Source organism: Rissa tridactyla, chromosome 2 (genome assembly GCF_028500815.1).
Source record: "Rissa tridactyla isolate bRisTri1 chromosome 2, bRisTri1.patW.cur.20221130, whole genome shotgun sequence".
NCBI lineage: Eukaryota > Metazoa > Chordata > Aves > Charadriiformes > Laridae > Rissa > Rissa tridactyla.
In genome coordinates, this window is record NC_071467.1 from 57,100,835 (window position 1) to 57,113,984 (window position 13,150).

At 42.1% G+C, this 13,150-nt stretch overlaps 1 protein-coding gene across 7 annotated transcripts in view; it reads right to left on the reverse strand.

Annotated features, from left to right (window-relative positions):
• The window catches only part of PIEZO2 (piezo type mechanosensitive ion channel component 2), a 320,464-nt gene that overhangs the window by 85,102 nt on the left and 222,212 nt on the right, over nt 1-13,150 (reverse strand). For all 7 annotated transcript variants that reach the window (XM_054192479.1, XM_054192473.1, XM_054192475.1 and 4 more), the window contains 6 exons: nt 12,242-12,380; nt 11,704-11,843; nt 9,398-9,634; nt 2,821-2,944; nt 944-1,194; nt 122-270 (listed from right to left, as the gene is read on the reverse strand). In XM_054192479.1, the coding sequence (XP_054048454.1) occupies nt 122-270; nt 944-1,194; nt 2,821-2,944; nt 9,398-9,634; nt 11,704-11,843; nt 12,242-12,380 (1,040 nt within the window). The remainder of the gene's footprint in view (nt 1-121; nt 271-943; nt 1,195-2,820; nt 2,945-9,397; nt 9,635-11,703; nt 11,844-12,241; nt 12,381-13,150) is intronic.

A 13,150-nucleotide genomic window follows, 5' to 3' on the forward strand; every position in this document is an offset into this window, starting at 1 on the left:
CTATGCCTGGGGATGGTCTCATGATGTTTTCCCAAACAAGAAGGAAGACTGCTCTTAGAGCATTCCACCACACGGAACTCAAGAATCCAAAGAAAAAATGAAATTAATTGAAAACACTTACTTGTTTTCATCCAAGCCTGTCATGTTCTTCCACAACCCAGGGAATGACTCAAACTGGTATGTATAGATGAAGATAAGCACCAACATCGTGTAAACAACCACTGACATCCAGAAGTATTTTAAAATCTTTCTCCACCATTCATAGTGCACCTGAAAATCACACACTAAAGATGTTGAAACAAGCTGAAGGCAAAGACACTGACAAAAATACTGACAACACCGTACTGGCAAAGACTAAGAATACTATTTTTCCTAGCTGGCCTGAAGTAAACAACACTTACTCAACAGCAGCCACAGTTCTTTGAGATACAGTTTTTACTCCTGATACACATGCACTCAAGTATGGACTTCTGTGTAAAAATGTCTGTTGGGACACGGCCACAGACATAAAGGCCAGGGACAGCTTCGGTCACTCAGTTTCATCACCATTAGGTAACGATAGTCAAGGAGGAAGGGGACTCCATACGCATTGGGGTGTGGAAGCTGTGTGGACCAGTTGTCACAAAATCTGGTGACTATCTAGGACATGCAGAGGCACAGAATTTTCCCACACAAGTTACAAAGCTTGTGGTGATGTGGGGTGGAGTCCCAGAGCAGACGTGTGTATTGTCTGCATCTAATTTATGTGCACCTTGCCTGTCACTATAATCAAAAGCCAAAGGAAAATCAGTCTTAACCCCTTCAAATGATTTTATTATCTTGTATCTAACTAAAGAACAGACACACTGTTTATGAATTCTGTTTGGAGCTACTTTACTGTCAAGTTAAAGGTATGAACCATTGTATTCAAGAACAAAATTTAGTTAACACAGTTCTCACTTACCTGATAGAGGGCCACACAGAAGAGGAACAGTACCATATAGATGATTTTGTACATGACAATTCTACCCTCAAAGCTGACAAAGAAGAACATGCCCCCACAGACGTAAATCCAGTACTTGATGAACATAGCCATCACCAGCTTCCCCAGAACTTTCATAATATCCTGTTCATCCTCATCATCCTCTTCCTCTTCCTCCTCCTCCTTCTCCTCTTCCTGTTCTTCAGCCACTTCTCCCTCTTGCAACTCCTCATCTGCAAATACAGAGTCACATTTGGCCTCTGTTTTGTGGACTTTTAGTAAGAATTGAAATGGGAGGAAAGTAAAATCTCTGCACACAACACAGAAACTTAAACCACAATATTCACAAGAGACTGTATTTCTGAACTACATGCCTCCAGAGCAGGGGAAAGAGTTTTAGCTTCATATGAGCTTCAACCTGCTCCTGGAGCCATGCGGTGCATAGCTATACGTCCTTACCAGACACCCGTCTTCACTTTGAAATTCAGGCAGCTGTACTGGAAATTTAGAGCCTAAGGGCTGTATAATGGGTAACAGTCAAAACACTTGCCATGGCAAAACCTATACTCCCAGGCAAGAAACCTTTTAAACCGGAAAACAAAGAAACCACCAGCACCACCAGAAACCTCTCATCTTGAGTTTAAAGTTTAAACTCTCATCTTGAGTTTGAACCTCTCATCTTGAGTTTCGTCCTTTAGAGAATATTGTGGTTACCTCCAAAAACCACAAGCAAGAGAAAACATTAACATAAAACCAAAAAAGCTTAAAAAAATACAAATGCTGCCCTATTACACTCCTGTTCTTCAAAGAAACAGCTTCTTCTGCTGTACCTGAGCCACTGCAGAAAAGACAAGCTGCTTTTGCCCTATGAAGAGGTCAGGATCCCACAGTTATTAACCTTGTGAGACTTGTGGAGGGCAGGATAAGTGCTCCCCCAGTAGCAAGTACACATAAGCAAGTATCTAGAGAGCAGGGCACGTCAAACTCAGAGCATGTAGCTGTAATGCTTTTCTTCACTTTGAGAACAATATCAAGACTTCACCACCAAAAGGCTTGCCCACTCCCTTTGTCCCAGTCACCATCGGTCTTCTCAGACTCCTTCCTCACTCTTGCCTTGCAAATCCTTGCAGTGTCCAGCTCTGACACTGATCAGACATTTTACTGAGACAAACTCAAACAGAGCGCTACATCACTGCTTCCCGGGCTGGCTTTCTGCCATTTCAGGGAGTTGAACTTGTTCAGATCAACATCCAGAGAGACAGAATAGAACAAGAACGGTTTAGAGGAACACGTGCCCGGTAGCAAAAGACAGAACAGGCCACTGAGCTGTTAGATGAGCTGAAACTGTAGCAGTAAACTTTCCTCTCAGGTATGCTTCTGATTGCATGAGCCCCTGCACTGAAAATATACATGCTTATTTTCCCATCAAAGTTAGTAGTGTAACTTCTGGTTTTGTAGAATTGTTTATCTGCAAACACAAACTCCAAGGAATTTAGCAACTGACTTTTCCTATGTAAACTCTTCTCCTGTGGTTAAACTCCTACAGCAATTAATCTGCTCATTTGAGTTGGGACACAGGAGTAAACTGATTATTTGGAAGTTCCATGACATTTCTCAAATGAGTCATATTAATTATCTTCCATTTATTTGCAGTTCAACAGTAAAGAGAATTCTCATTTTATTTGCATTTCTGAAGTTCAAAAGTGCTTTATTTTTATACCCAGAAAGATAGTTGTACATAGATTTTGTAGTCTTCCTTAGCTAATAACAGGTATCTTGCTAATTGCTTTCAGCATTACAGAAATGCAGTAACTGGAACTTTTATCGTGACTGAAGGACTGAATCAGACATGGCTTTACCTTTTTCTTCACTTTCTTCATCTCCAACTTTGACCTCAGATAAAGTAGCTTCTTTTAGCTGAAGTGCTTTTTGTTCAGTGAGGTGTTGCCTAAGCAGTAGCCAGAAAGTAATTGTGAAAAGAATCTGCAAACAAAAATCAGAACAAAAACAACAGACTAATTGCATATCCTACATCCTGATAATACAAATATATGTTTTCATAAATTTTGCATGCCTTTGTTTTCTCTGTCCATCAGAAAATGGCAATGATGTCACCAATGTCAAAGTGCATCTTTGTGGAAGTTAAGTTATTTAGGAAATGTCCTGCATTAAAACCAACTTTATTTCATTTGCACTTTTCCATTGAGTAGTAACTTTTCACTCTGCATCTTTTCTTAAAGGTATTTAGCTATATAGTTCCATTCTCCATTATGTTCAGTTTTCAAGGATCTTCTCATTATATATCAATTCATACAACTTTCATCTGTCCATTTTTGTTAATTTTTCCCTTTTTGCAGGGAAGAAGCACAGGCAGGTGAGTGTATTGTCATTGTTAGCGTTTGGTATATATCCCAAGTCTTTTGATTTAGGAGGCAGGGGTTTGGGTTTTTTTTGTGTGTGTATGGTTGGACTCGTTGATCTCAAAGGTCCTTTCCAACCATGAAGATTCTATGATCCTATGATTCTATGATTTGGTACTCCAGGCGCTTAAACATAATTAATTTAAAAATGAATAATTTCTTTGTATGTCTTTAAGTTACAAAAGACACGGTCAACTGAATGTGCCTTGCATTTGGAGCAGTTACAAGATTTGAGATGGCTCTTAATTCTTTAAAGACCGTTAAGAGATGATAATTCCATAACAGCAGCATACCTTAGAAATAAATAAATCCCTTTAATGAAGAATGCATTTCTGTGTTTTGCAAAAAGCTAAATTCAAAGCTTGCAATACTGAGAGACGGACAAAATTCAGAAAACAGCATGATCACACACTTGATTTTATGTTTACATTCTGCAAAGTTTCCACCAACTTCGGTGGTGCAGAACAAGGGTTATTTCAGTATTTTATAGGCTCGAAGAATAAAATCTTAAATAGGAAACATGTAAGAGCCAAGTATTTTGCATACAATAGAATGACAAGGCCAGTAGTAGAACGTAAAGAGCTCTCCTGGTTTTCATCTAACGTGCAAGTACTTCATGGGGGAAAGGAGACGCCCCAGGCTAGCGACAGCTGTTTTCACTGACTCTGTGTCTAACACTGAGCTGCAGCAGAAGATTGTCTGCCTGTGTGAATTGTCACAGCTTCTCCTGATACCTCCTGGAGCTCTGGCTTTTGCAACACAAACCACTGATATTGTAAAACACGGATTTGTTCTGCAGTGATTAGCTCCATCTCCCTGCTGCATTTACACCTTGTTCTCTTTGGTGTTTCCAGAGCCAGAGCTGGTTCTGTGAGAAGACTTGAAGGACTGCAGATCAAAGAAATGCTTTTAGTCCACCTTTTACAGTATCCATTTTATTTCTTTTTCAGACCAGGAAACACATAGCATGCAGAAAACTATGCAGAAAGAATTACAGTATATTTCTTTCTATTTTCCTCTCTTTGCAGAATACAGTATCCAATCTTTTTAAATTCAATCTTTATTCAAAGAGCTTTAAGCTAGGAATAACAGGGAGGGACAGAGTTACCAGCAGCCTTGGAAGGGAGTGAACAACAGGGCTGACAAACAAGGGGCACCTGGGGTGATATGAATGAAAGGAAACACATAATCAACAAAACAGGGCTTATGTGGGGTCACCTCAAGCATTTCTATGTAAGCAAGGAAATTCTTTCAATGCACTATTATAGGGAAACCTTGCAGATCCTTTGTGGGAAATCAGCATGCCGGGTGCCTCTCTGAAGTGCCTGGACACTAATGCATGCAGCATAGGGAAAAAAACACAAGGAATTAGACACCTCTGTGCAGGGCTGTAATCTTGTTGGGATCACAGAGAGAGGGTGTGATGGCTTGCATAGCTGCAATGGAGAGATACAGGTTCTTTAGGAAGCACAGGCCAGGAAGATGTGGAGGTGGAGTTGTGATTTCTGTGAGACCGCAGCTGGAATGCATCAGCTCTGCCTGGGCATGGATGATGAGCCAGGTAACCTGAGAGGACTATAGAGACACTGGCTGAGCATGCAGAGACACGGTGAGAAAAGTCAAGGCCTGATGTTGAGTCTGGTGAGGCATGTCAAGAGCAGCAAGAAGAGATTCTGCAAGTACGTAAGCAAAAAAAGGAAGGCTAGGGAAAATGTGGGCCCACTGCTGAGAGGGGCAAGGGCCCTGGTGACACAGGACATGCAAAAGGCTGAAGTCCCAAATGCCTTCTTTGCCTCAGTCCTTGCTAGCAAGACTGGCCTTCAGGAATCACAGGTCCCAGACAATGTGGAAAGGTCTGAAGCAAGGAAGATGCATCCTTGGTGGAAGAGGATCAGGTCAGGGAATACTTAAGCAAACTGAGCACACATAAGCCCATGAGTCCTGATGGGATATACTCATGAGGGCTGAGGGAGCTGGCTGGTGTCATTGTAGAGGCTACTCTCAATAATCTTTGATTGATTATGGTGACCACAAGAAGCGCTGGAAGACTGGAGGAAAGAAAATGTCACTCCTATATTCAAGAAGGGCAAGAAGAAGAAGAAGCCAGGGAACCAGCAATGGTAGATAAGGGGAGAGCAACTGACGTCATCTACCTGGACTTATGCAAAGCATTTGACACTGTCCCACATGACATCCTGGTCTCTAAATTGGAAAAGCATGGATTTGATGGATGGACCACTTGGTGGATAAGGAACTGGCTAGATGGCCGCACTCAAAGGGTTGCAGTCAATGGCTCAATGTCCATGTGGAAACCAGTGACGAGTGGCATTCCTCAGGGGTCAGTACTGGGACCAGTGCTGTTTAACATCTTTGTCAGTGACATGGACAGTGGGATGAGTGCACCCTCAGGAATTTTGCTGACGACACCAAGCTGTGTGGCACAGTCGACATGCTGGAGGGAAGGGATGCCATCCAGAGGGACCTTGACAGGCTTGAGAAGTGGGCCTGTGCGAACCTCATGAAGTTCGACCAGGCCAAGTGCAAGGTCCTGCACCTGGGTCATGGCAATCCCAGGCACAAATACAGGTTGGGCGAAGAATGGCTTGAGAGCAGCCCTGAGGAGAAGGACTTGGGGGTGCTGGTGGATGAGAAGCTCAACATGAGCAGGCAATGCATACTTGCAGCCCAGAAAGCCAACCACATCCTGGGCTGCATCAAAAGAAGTGTGGCCAGCAGGTCGAGGGAGGTGATTCTGCCCCTCTACTCTGCTCTGGTGACCCCACCTGGAGTACTGTGTTCAGCTCTGGAGTCCTCAACACAAGAAGGACATGAACCTTTTGGAACAGGTCCAGCGGAGGTCCACAAAGATGATCAGAGGGCTGGAGCACCTATGCTATGAGGACAGGCTGAGAGAGTTGGGGTTGTTCAGCCTGGAGAAGAGAAGGCTCCAAGGAGACCTTATAGCAGCCTTCCAGTACCTAAAGGGGGCCTACAGGAAGGATGGGGAGGGACTCTTTGTCAGGGAGCGTTATGATAGGACACAGGGTACTGGCTTCAAACCGAAGGAGGGTACATTTAGATTGGATATCAGGAAGCAATTCTTTACTGTAAGGGTGGTGAGGCACTGGAACAGGTTGCCCAGGGAAGTTGTGGATGCCCCATCCCTGGAAGTGTTCAAGGCCAGGCTGGATGAGGCTTTGAGCAGCCTGGTCTGGTGGGAGGTGTCCCTTCCCATAGCAGGGGGGTTGGAACTAGATGATCTTTAAGGTCCCTTCCAACCCAAACCATTGTGTGATTCTGTGAACTACAGGACACTTGATCCCTGGGAAGGTGAGGGCGGTGGGACGTTGGAAGAGGTTGCCCAGAGAAGTTGTGGATGTCCCATGCCTGGAAGTGTTCAAGGTCAGGTTGGATGGGGCTTTGAGCAAGATCGTTTAGTGAAAGATGGTCCTGCCTGCCTCAGGATGGTTGGCCTAGACGATCTTTAAAGGTCCTTTCTGACCTAAACCATTCTACAATTCGAAGATTCTATGGTGATGGAGCAGCTAATCCTGGAAACCATTTCCAGGCACATGAAGGACAAGAAAATGATGAGGAACAGTCAGCGTAGATTCACCAAGGGGAAGTCATGCTTGACCAACTTGATAAACTTCTGCAATGAAATGACTGGCTTTGTAGACGAAAGGAGAGCAGTGGTTATTGTTTACCTAGACTTCAGGAAGGGTTTTGACACTGTCTCCCATAAGATCCTCATACACAAGCTGATGAAGTATGGGCTGGATGAGCAGACAGTGAGGTGTACTGACAGCTGGCTGAACAGCTGATCTCAGGGTGTGGTGATCAGTGGCATAAGATTTAGTTGGAGGTCAGTGATTAGCGATGTACTCCAGGGGTCAATACTGGATCCAGTCCTGTTTAACCTCTTCATTAATGATCTGGATGATGGGACAGAGCGCACCCTCACCAAGTTTGCTGACGATAAAAAACAGGGAGGAGTGGCTGATACACTGGAGGGTTGTGCTGCCATCCAGAGGGACCTCGACAGGCTGGAGAAAAGGGCGGACAGGAACATCATGGAGCTCAACAAGGGTAAGTGCCCAGTCCTGCACCCACAGAGGAACAATCAGTTCATGCACTATTATATGCTGGGGACTGATCAACTGGAGAGTAGTTTGGCAGAAAAGGCCTAGAGGTCCTGGTGGACACCAAGTTGAACATAAGCCAGCAATGTGCCCTTATAGAAAAGAAGGCAAATGGTATCTTGGGACGCATTAGGAGGAGTGTTGCCAGCAGGTCAAGGGAGGTGATCCTTCCCCTCTACTCAGCACTGGTGAGGCCACAGCTGGAGTGCTGTGTCCCGTTCTGGCGCCCCAGTAAAGAGAGACATGGACATATGGGAGAGAGTCCAGTTGAATGGCCATGAGGATGAAGGGACTGCAGCACTTCTCCTATGAGGAAAGGCTGAGAGAGCTGGGACTGTTCAGCCTGAAGAAGAGAAAGCTCAGGGGGAATCTTATCCAATGTCTATAAATACCTGAAGGGAGGGTGGAAAGAGAACGGAGACAGGCTCTTTTCAGTAGTGCCCAGTGATAGGACAAGAGGCAATGTGCACAAACTGAAACACAGAAGATTCCCTCTGAACAACAGGAAACCCTTTTTTCCTGTGAGGGTGACTGAGCACTGGCACAGGTTGCCCAGGGAGGTTGCAGAGTCTCCATTCTTGTGGATATTCAAAAGCCATCCGTGCATGGTCCTGGGCAATCAGCTCTAGATGTCCCTACTTAAGTAGGGGAGTTGGACTAGATGACCTCCAGAGGGCTCTTTCAGCTTCAACCAATCTGTGATTCTGTGAAATTTACAAAGTGCAGTATATTCAGCCTAACAAACCCCACTAGGCATCTTCTATTAGTTTTATGGGTGTGGACAAATAATCATATATACACAAGTTTCCTTTCTTGACACCAGCGAGTTTTCAGATAAGACATTTGATGACATAGCTAATAAGAAAAAATGTAAACGGTGCTGATGTATTAAGACAGTTAAAACTCCTTAGAGATTTACAAAGTTGTTGAGAAAAACTGTAGAGCTTCTCTTGCTGAACCCCTTGAGCTTTAGCTCTCTTACTAAATTAGCCCTACCTTTATGAAACAATACAGCACTCACTAATTTTCAAATACATTAAAGACCCAGAAATGGTTGTCCACAGGGCACTGCCAACAAGAAAAATCACTCACAGAATCACCTTAAATGGTAATTAGGAGTCACAAGGCAAGTGATTCACTTAGCGCAAGGGGAGCAGTGCCAACTAGATGCACTCTCTGAGACGCCCCTCTTGGGTGCTCTAGGAAGCAACTTCCTATTTATGCTCATGCACTCCCCCAGAAGCAAACCTGCCAAACAAAATGCATTTTGTAGTGCTTTCAAGACATCAAAGAAAAAAAATCTATCATGCACTGAGGTCAACAAACTCTCTTGTTTCTGACCTGAAATGGATCCCAAGTCATGATGCTTCAGGTATAAGGGTAAAGAATTAAAGCTCAGTCACAGCCCTGTACTGCTGCTAGTGCCAAATCATAAGGGGGTGAGTAGTACTGGTAATTGCAATGACACCACAGTTCCAGTTGCCATCATATTCAGAGACAGCCCTGACATCCCATGAGTATTAATCTAACAAATTAAATCACATCTAGTTTTGCATCCAGTTTGTAAGACCAAACAAGCGAGCAATTTCCACCTCCTAAGAATTTTCTACAGAATTATCATGAAAATGCACAAAGATGTCTGAAACATTTGTTTTGGTATTAGCCTAACAAGCAAGAAGCCATTTTCTGAACGCTATTTTTTAACGAGTTATGCTTTATTATAGAACTGCTACTGAACATGGTTATACTCAGTATTGAGGATTCACTCTTAAAGAAATACCAGAAAAGACAGAAAATGCGAAAGAGATTCAAATTTTTTATCACAATATATTTTGTGGTTTCATAAATAAATCTCAGCTGTTTGTAACACCTACCTTTGATGCCAACTCTCCAGGTTCCTTTCTTTCTAAAAAACCGGACACTTGAGGAAGCTCATCATTCTTGAGCTCAATACTCCATATATACTGTAACGTTAGCAGTAAATTTCCATAGAAAACCATGAATGGTGAACTGATCATGGCGTATTTCCTTCGGTCCCGAATCATCCACAATGTGCAAGACCAGATCAGTAACACAAAAGTCAACCAGCTGTGATATGTGATACTCCATGCCTTGTGGAAAAAGGAAAGAGAGGAAAAAAAGGTTCACAGATACATTCAGGGACAACATTGATGCATAATGCCAGTCACACTTACCTTATGCTTCTCTACTTAGCACACATTTTCATTATGATGAGACTCTGTCCCATATTAATTGGCTACTGGGCCGGCTACAATAGGCCCCTTGGAGAATGTATAGAACGTGGATTCTTAAGAAGCCCACAGCTAAGTGTGAACCCTGCTTTGTGCATTAATTGCACCTTGGTGGGGTTTGTAAGCAGACTCATTGCTTCTCATTACCCCAAACTAAATACAGAGTAACTTTTGCACGTACAAGATCTTCTTGCAAAGAATGCAGCAAAGAATTCAGAGTAGGAATAGCAGAACACATTTAATAGCTACTACATTCAAGGTCTTAGACGGACTTACAAAACTACGTTAACTCCATACTGGTTTAGCTTTTGTGGAATCAATTTAAAATGGAAAGCTACGGTATGCACACACCTAACCTGAGGAACATTTAGCCTACACTAACCATGTTACATCACCTGAAATACTCACAATTACCGAATGTTTTCTACAGCTTGCAGAAATCAGTTACTGAAAACTGCTCTATTAAACACTCAGGGAAAAGGACTGGGGTTTTAAGTGTACTTTATTAATATTGTGTCATCGATTTAGGATTCAATTCAGCTATATGCCTGTATACCCGTCAATAAAACATTTTAGATTCCTTTTCAGTTTAAATAGAAAAGTATGAAACATTAAGACTATTTCAATCAGTTTAACTCAGCCCCCTTGGAAATTACTTCTTTTAAGGGTATGTGAAAAACACTAATATGATCCTTCTCTGGCCCCATATAGGAAAATAACTTACACTGAGCTGTCTTTGGCTATGGGGTAAGTGGAACTTGCATCACATCACACCATAAATAAATTCACAAATGAATTTGGGTTCTATAAAATAGGGATATATCACTAAGAAAAACGCTACTAGTGTCTCAATATTAAACTACAAGAAAGCTCTTCAAATATATCTTCTCCTTTGATATTGAGAGATATGGCCCTAGAAATGAATTAAAAAGGAAATGCGATCATATGAAGCATTTGAGTTTAAAAAATAGGAAAAAGAGGCATTATGTCAATATGAAAACAACTACTTGCTAATGTCTCAGAATGCATCAAGCCAGATCCAGATTCTGCACAAGGAGTCTGCTTTATTTAGTTGAGTAATTTTTCCTGTTAAAGGACAGCAAATAAAGTTTGAAACTTTATGCAAACAAGAAGCAGCCAAGCTAATTTGTTTTACCTTTTTTAATACAAAATTGGGCCAAGAAGCTTTACGGCTAATTTCATCACAGTTGAAACCTTTCCAAAACAGTAAAACCAAAGTTTGCATTGGGAATATGGAGCAAGATCTAATAATTATGCTGAAAACTTGCTACAGTGCAGCTCAAGGTATTTGCATCAAGTGGGCTTAAAAGCAAGCAACAACAGGAGAAAGAGAAATAAGGGTCGTAAGTGAAACAATAGCAAAATCTTGCTTCGCATGAAGTTGTATTTTCCTTGAGACCTTTCTCTGTCAATATTGGAAATCAGGCTTTACAGATCTTTTCTTCTCAGAGAATAACTGGATGCATGCTTCAACATGAAACAGGAACTATATTTTTTATATTTACTATATCACTATGAAATGCTTTAATTTTGTAGGCAAATTTCTGAGTGGAGCAAAAGCATGACAAGCCTGCCTATGCAGAAGCTTTGTAATCAATAGAAAACTGAGTCCCAGTGGTTTTCTGACATTCAACAGAAACAAAACCCAGGGCTCCCAGTGCTGGAAATGTGATACTTTACCCAGAACCCCACGTGTTGCCCTATTTATAGGTCTATAACAGGCCTGGGAATTCTGCATCGGTAACACAAAACAGACCTAAAATGATGCGGACACCATATTGATATTTTCTAACTCTGATGCAAACACTTACTGAAAACCAACCAATGAGACTACTTTCAGGAAAACACTGAGAAGACACGTTTATTTGTAAAATTAACAGCATTACTTTTTTGCTGCCAGTACTTACCATCATAGCTATCAGAGCACAAATGTAACTTTGTTTCATGATAAATTGGAACACAGAGACCAGGGCATGTAATTTAACATTTTCTTTTTCCTCCTGAGTAACTTCCTCTTCCTCTTCCTCCTCCTCCTCCTCTTCCTTTTCTAAGTAGAAAAAGAAATTCTTATTTGCAATTCATGCTGGTCTAAAAGTAGTATACACACTCTCTCCTGGAACGATTTCACTTCTAATCACTCTGATGGCTACTTCTACTGCAATCAGCAAGCTCAAGATGGGCGCCAAAGAAAAATTACATTTGAACAGAGTAAAGCAACGCAAAACGCACCATCACCGTGTTGGTAGGCAAAGTATTTTGGATATGCCTACAGCCCAGTTTACAAGGTTGCTGTGCAGTCAGCCATCATTGTAAAGCAACAGCAGCTATTTAACTTCAAGAGGCCAAAGAGCTTACCAAAATGAAAATAAATGCTGGCAGCAGTGAACGGAGACACAGAATAAGAAAAAATATGGAAGTAAGGGTAATTTCCAGACAATTCACTACCTGACATGTCATCCGAAGGCTCCCATTTGTACTGTGGCGTTGAGTACATATCTGCTTTGGCTGGACCATTTTCTAACGGCAGTGTGGGGTGGATGGTGTGATAGTCAGCAGGGTTCCCGTTCACTGTTACCAGCAGCACCTGCCAGGAGAACGGAGAGAGGGACTGCATTTGGGGTGGCTCTTTGGAGAACGTGACTCCTATCTCTCTGCCTCCCTACTGTTGGATTGGCAGTTAAAGGAGCTTAATGAGTAATGGCAGTTACTTCCTTCCAAAGAAATTGACGTGTTATAGTCATGTTGCATACAAAAGTAGCACATAACAGCTTCCAAAATTAATCGTTGTTAGCTTTTTATGCAATATCAATAGGATTACAAATTGGTTTCAGTGAAGAAGTTCTTTAGCAAACAGTAAAATGCTGCTGCATCTCTGAACTTCTATAAATATTTTCTTTAAAAGTTTTCAAGGTTTTTTTCAAATTCCCAGAATGTCACGTTGCATTAGGTAACACTTCAATTTACACACAAGCAGTCTGAAAAGGAATAAAAGTGTGGCTACACAAGCAAAAGCAATTAAGTTACTACAGTCAGCTGAGCCACAGTAAATGACTATTTGCATGCTCTTGGTCTGTCCTACCTATGAAATTAAATGGAAAGAAAAAGCAGTGGAAAGGTGGACTCAGTTAACACATCCACAGCTGGGGAAGGCTAAGGTAGACCACATGGCTCAGCGCACAGACTGTAACTCAGTGAGCCCATCTTCAGACATCCTGCATTTCCCAGGTTAAATTGGCTTTTTACAGCCAAGATAGGAAAGTACCATTATATCTCTTGCGTTTAAGTTAAAGTTTTAACCAAAAATTCATCCGCCTTTTTAGGCAAACTAAGATATTGAGATTTTCAGAATTCAGT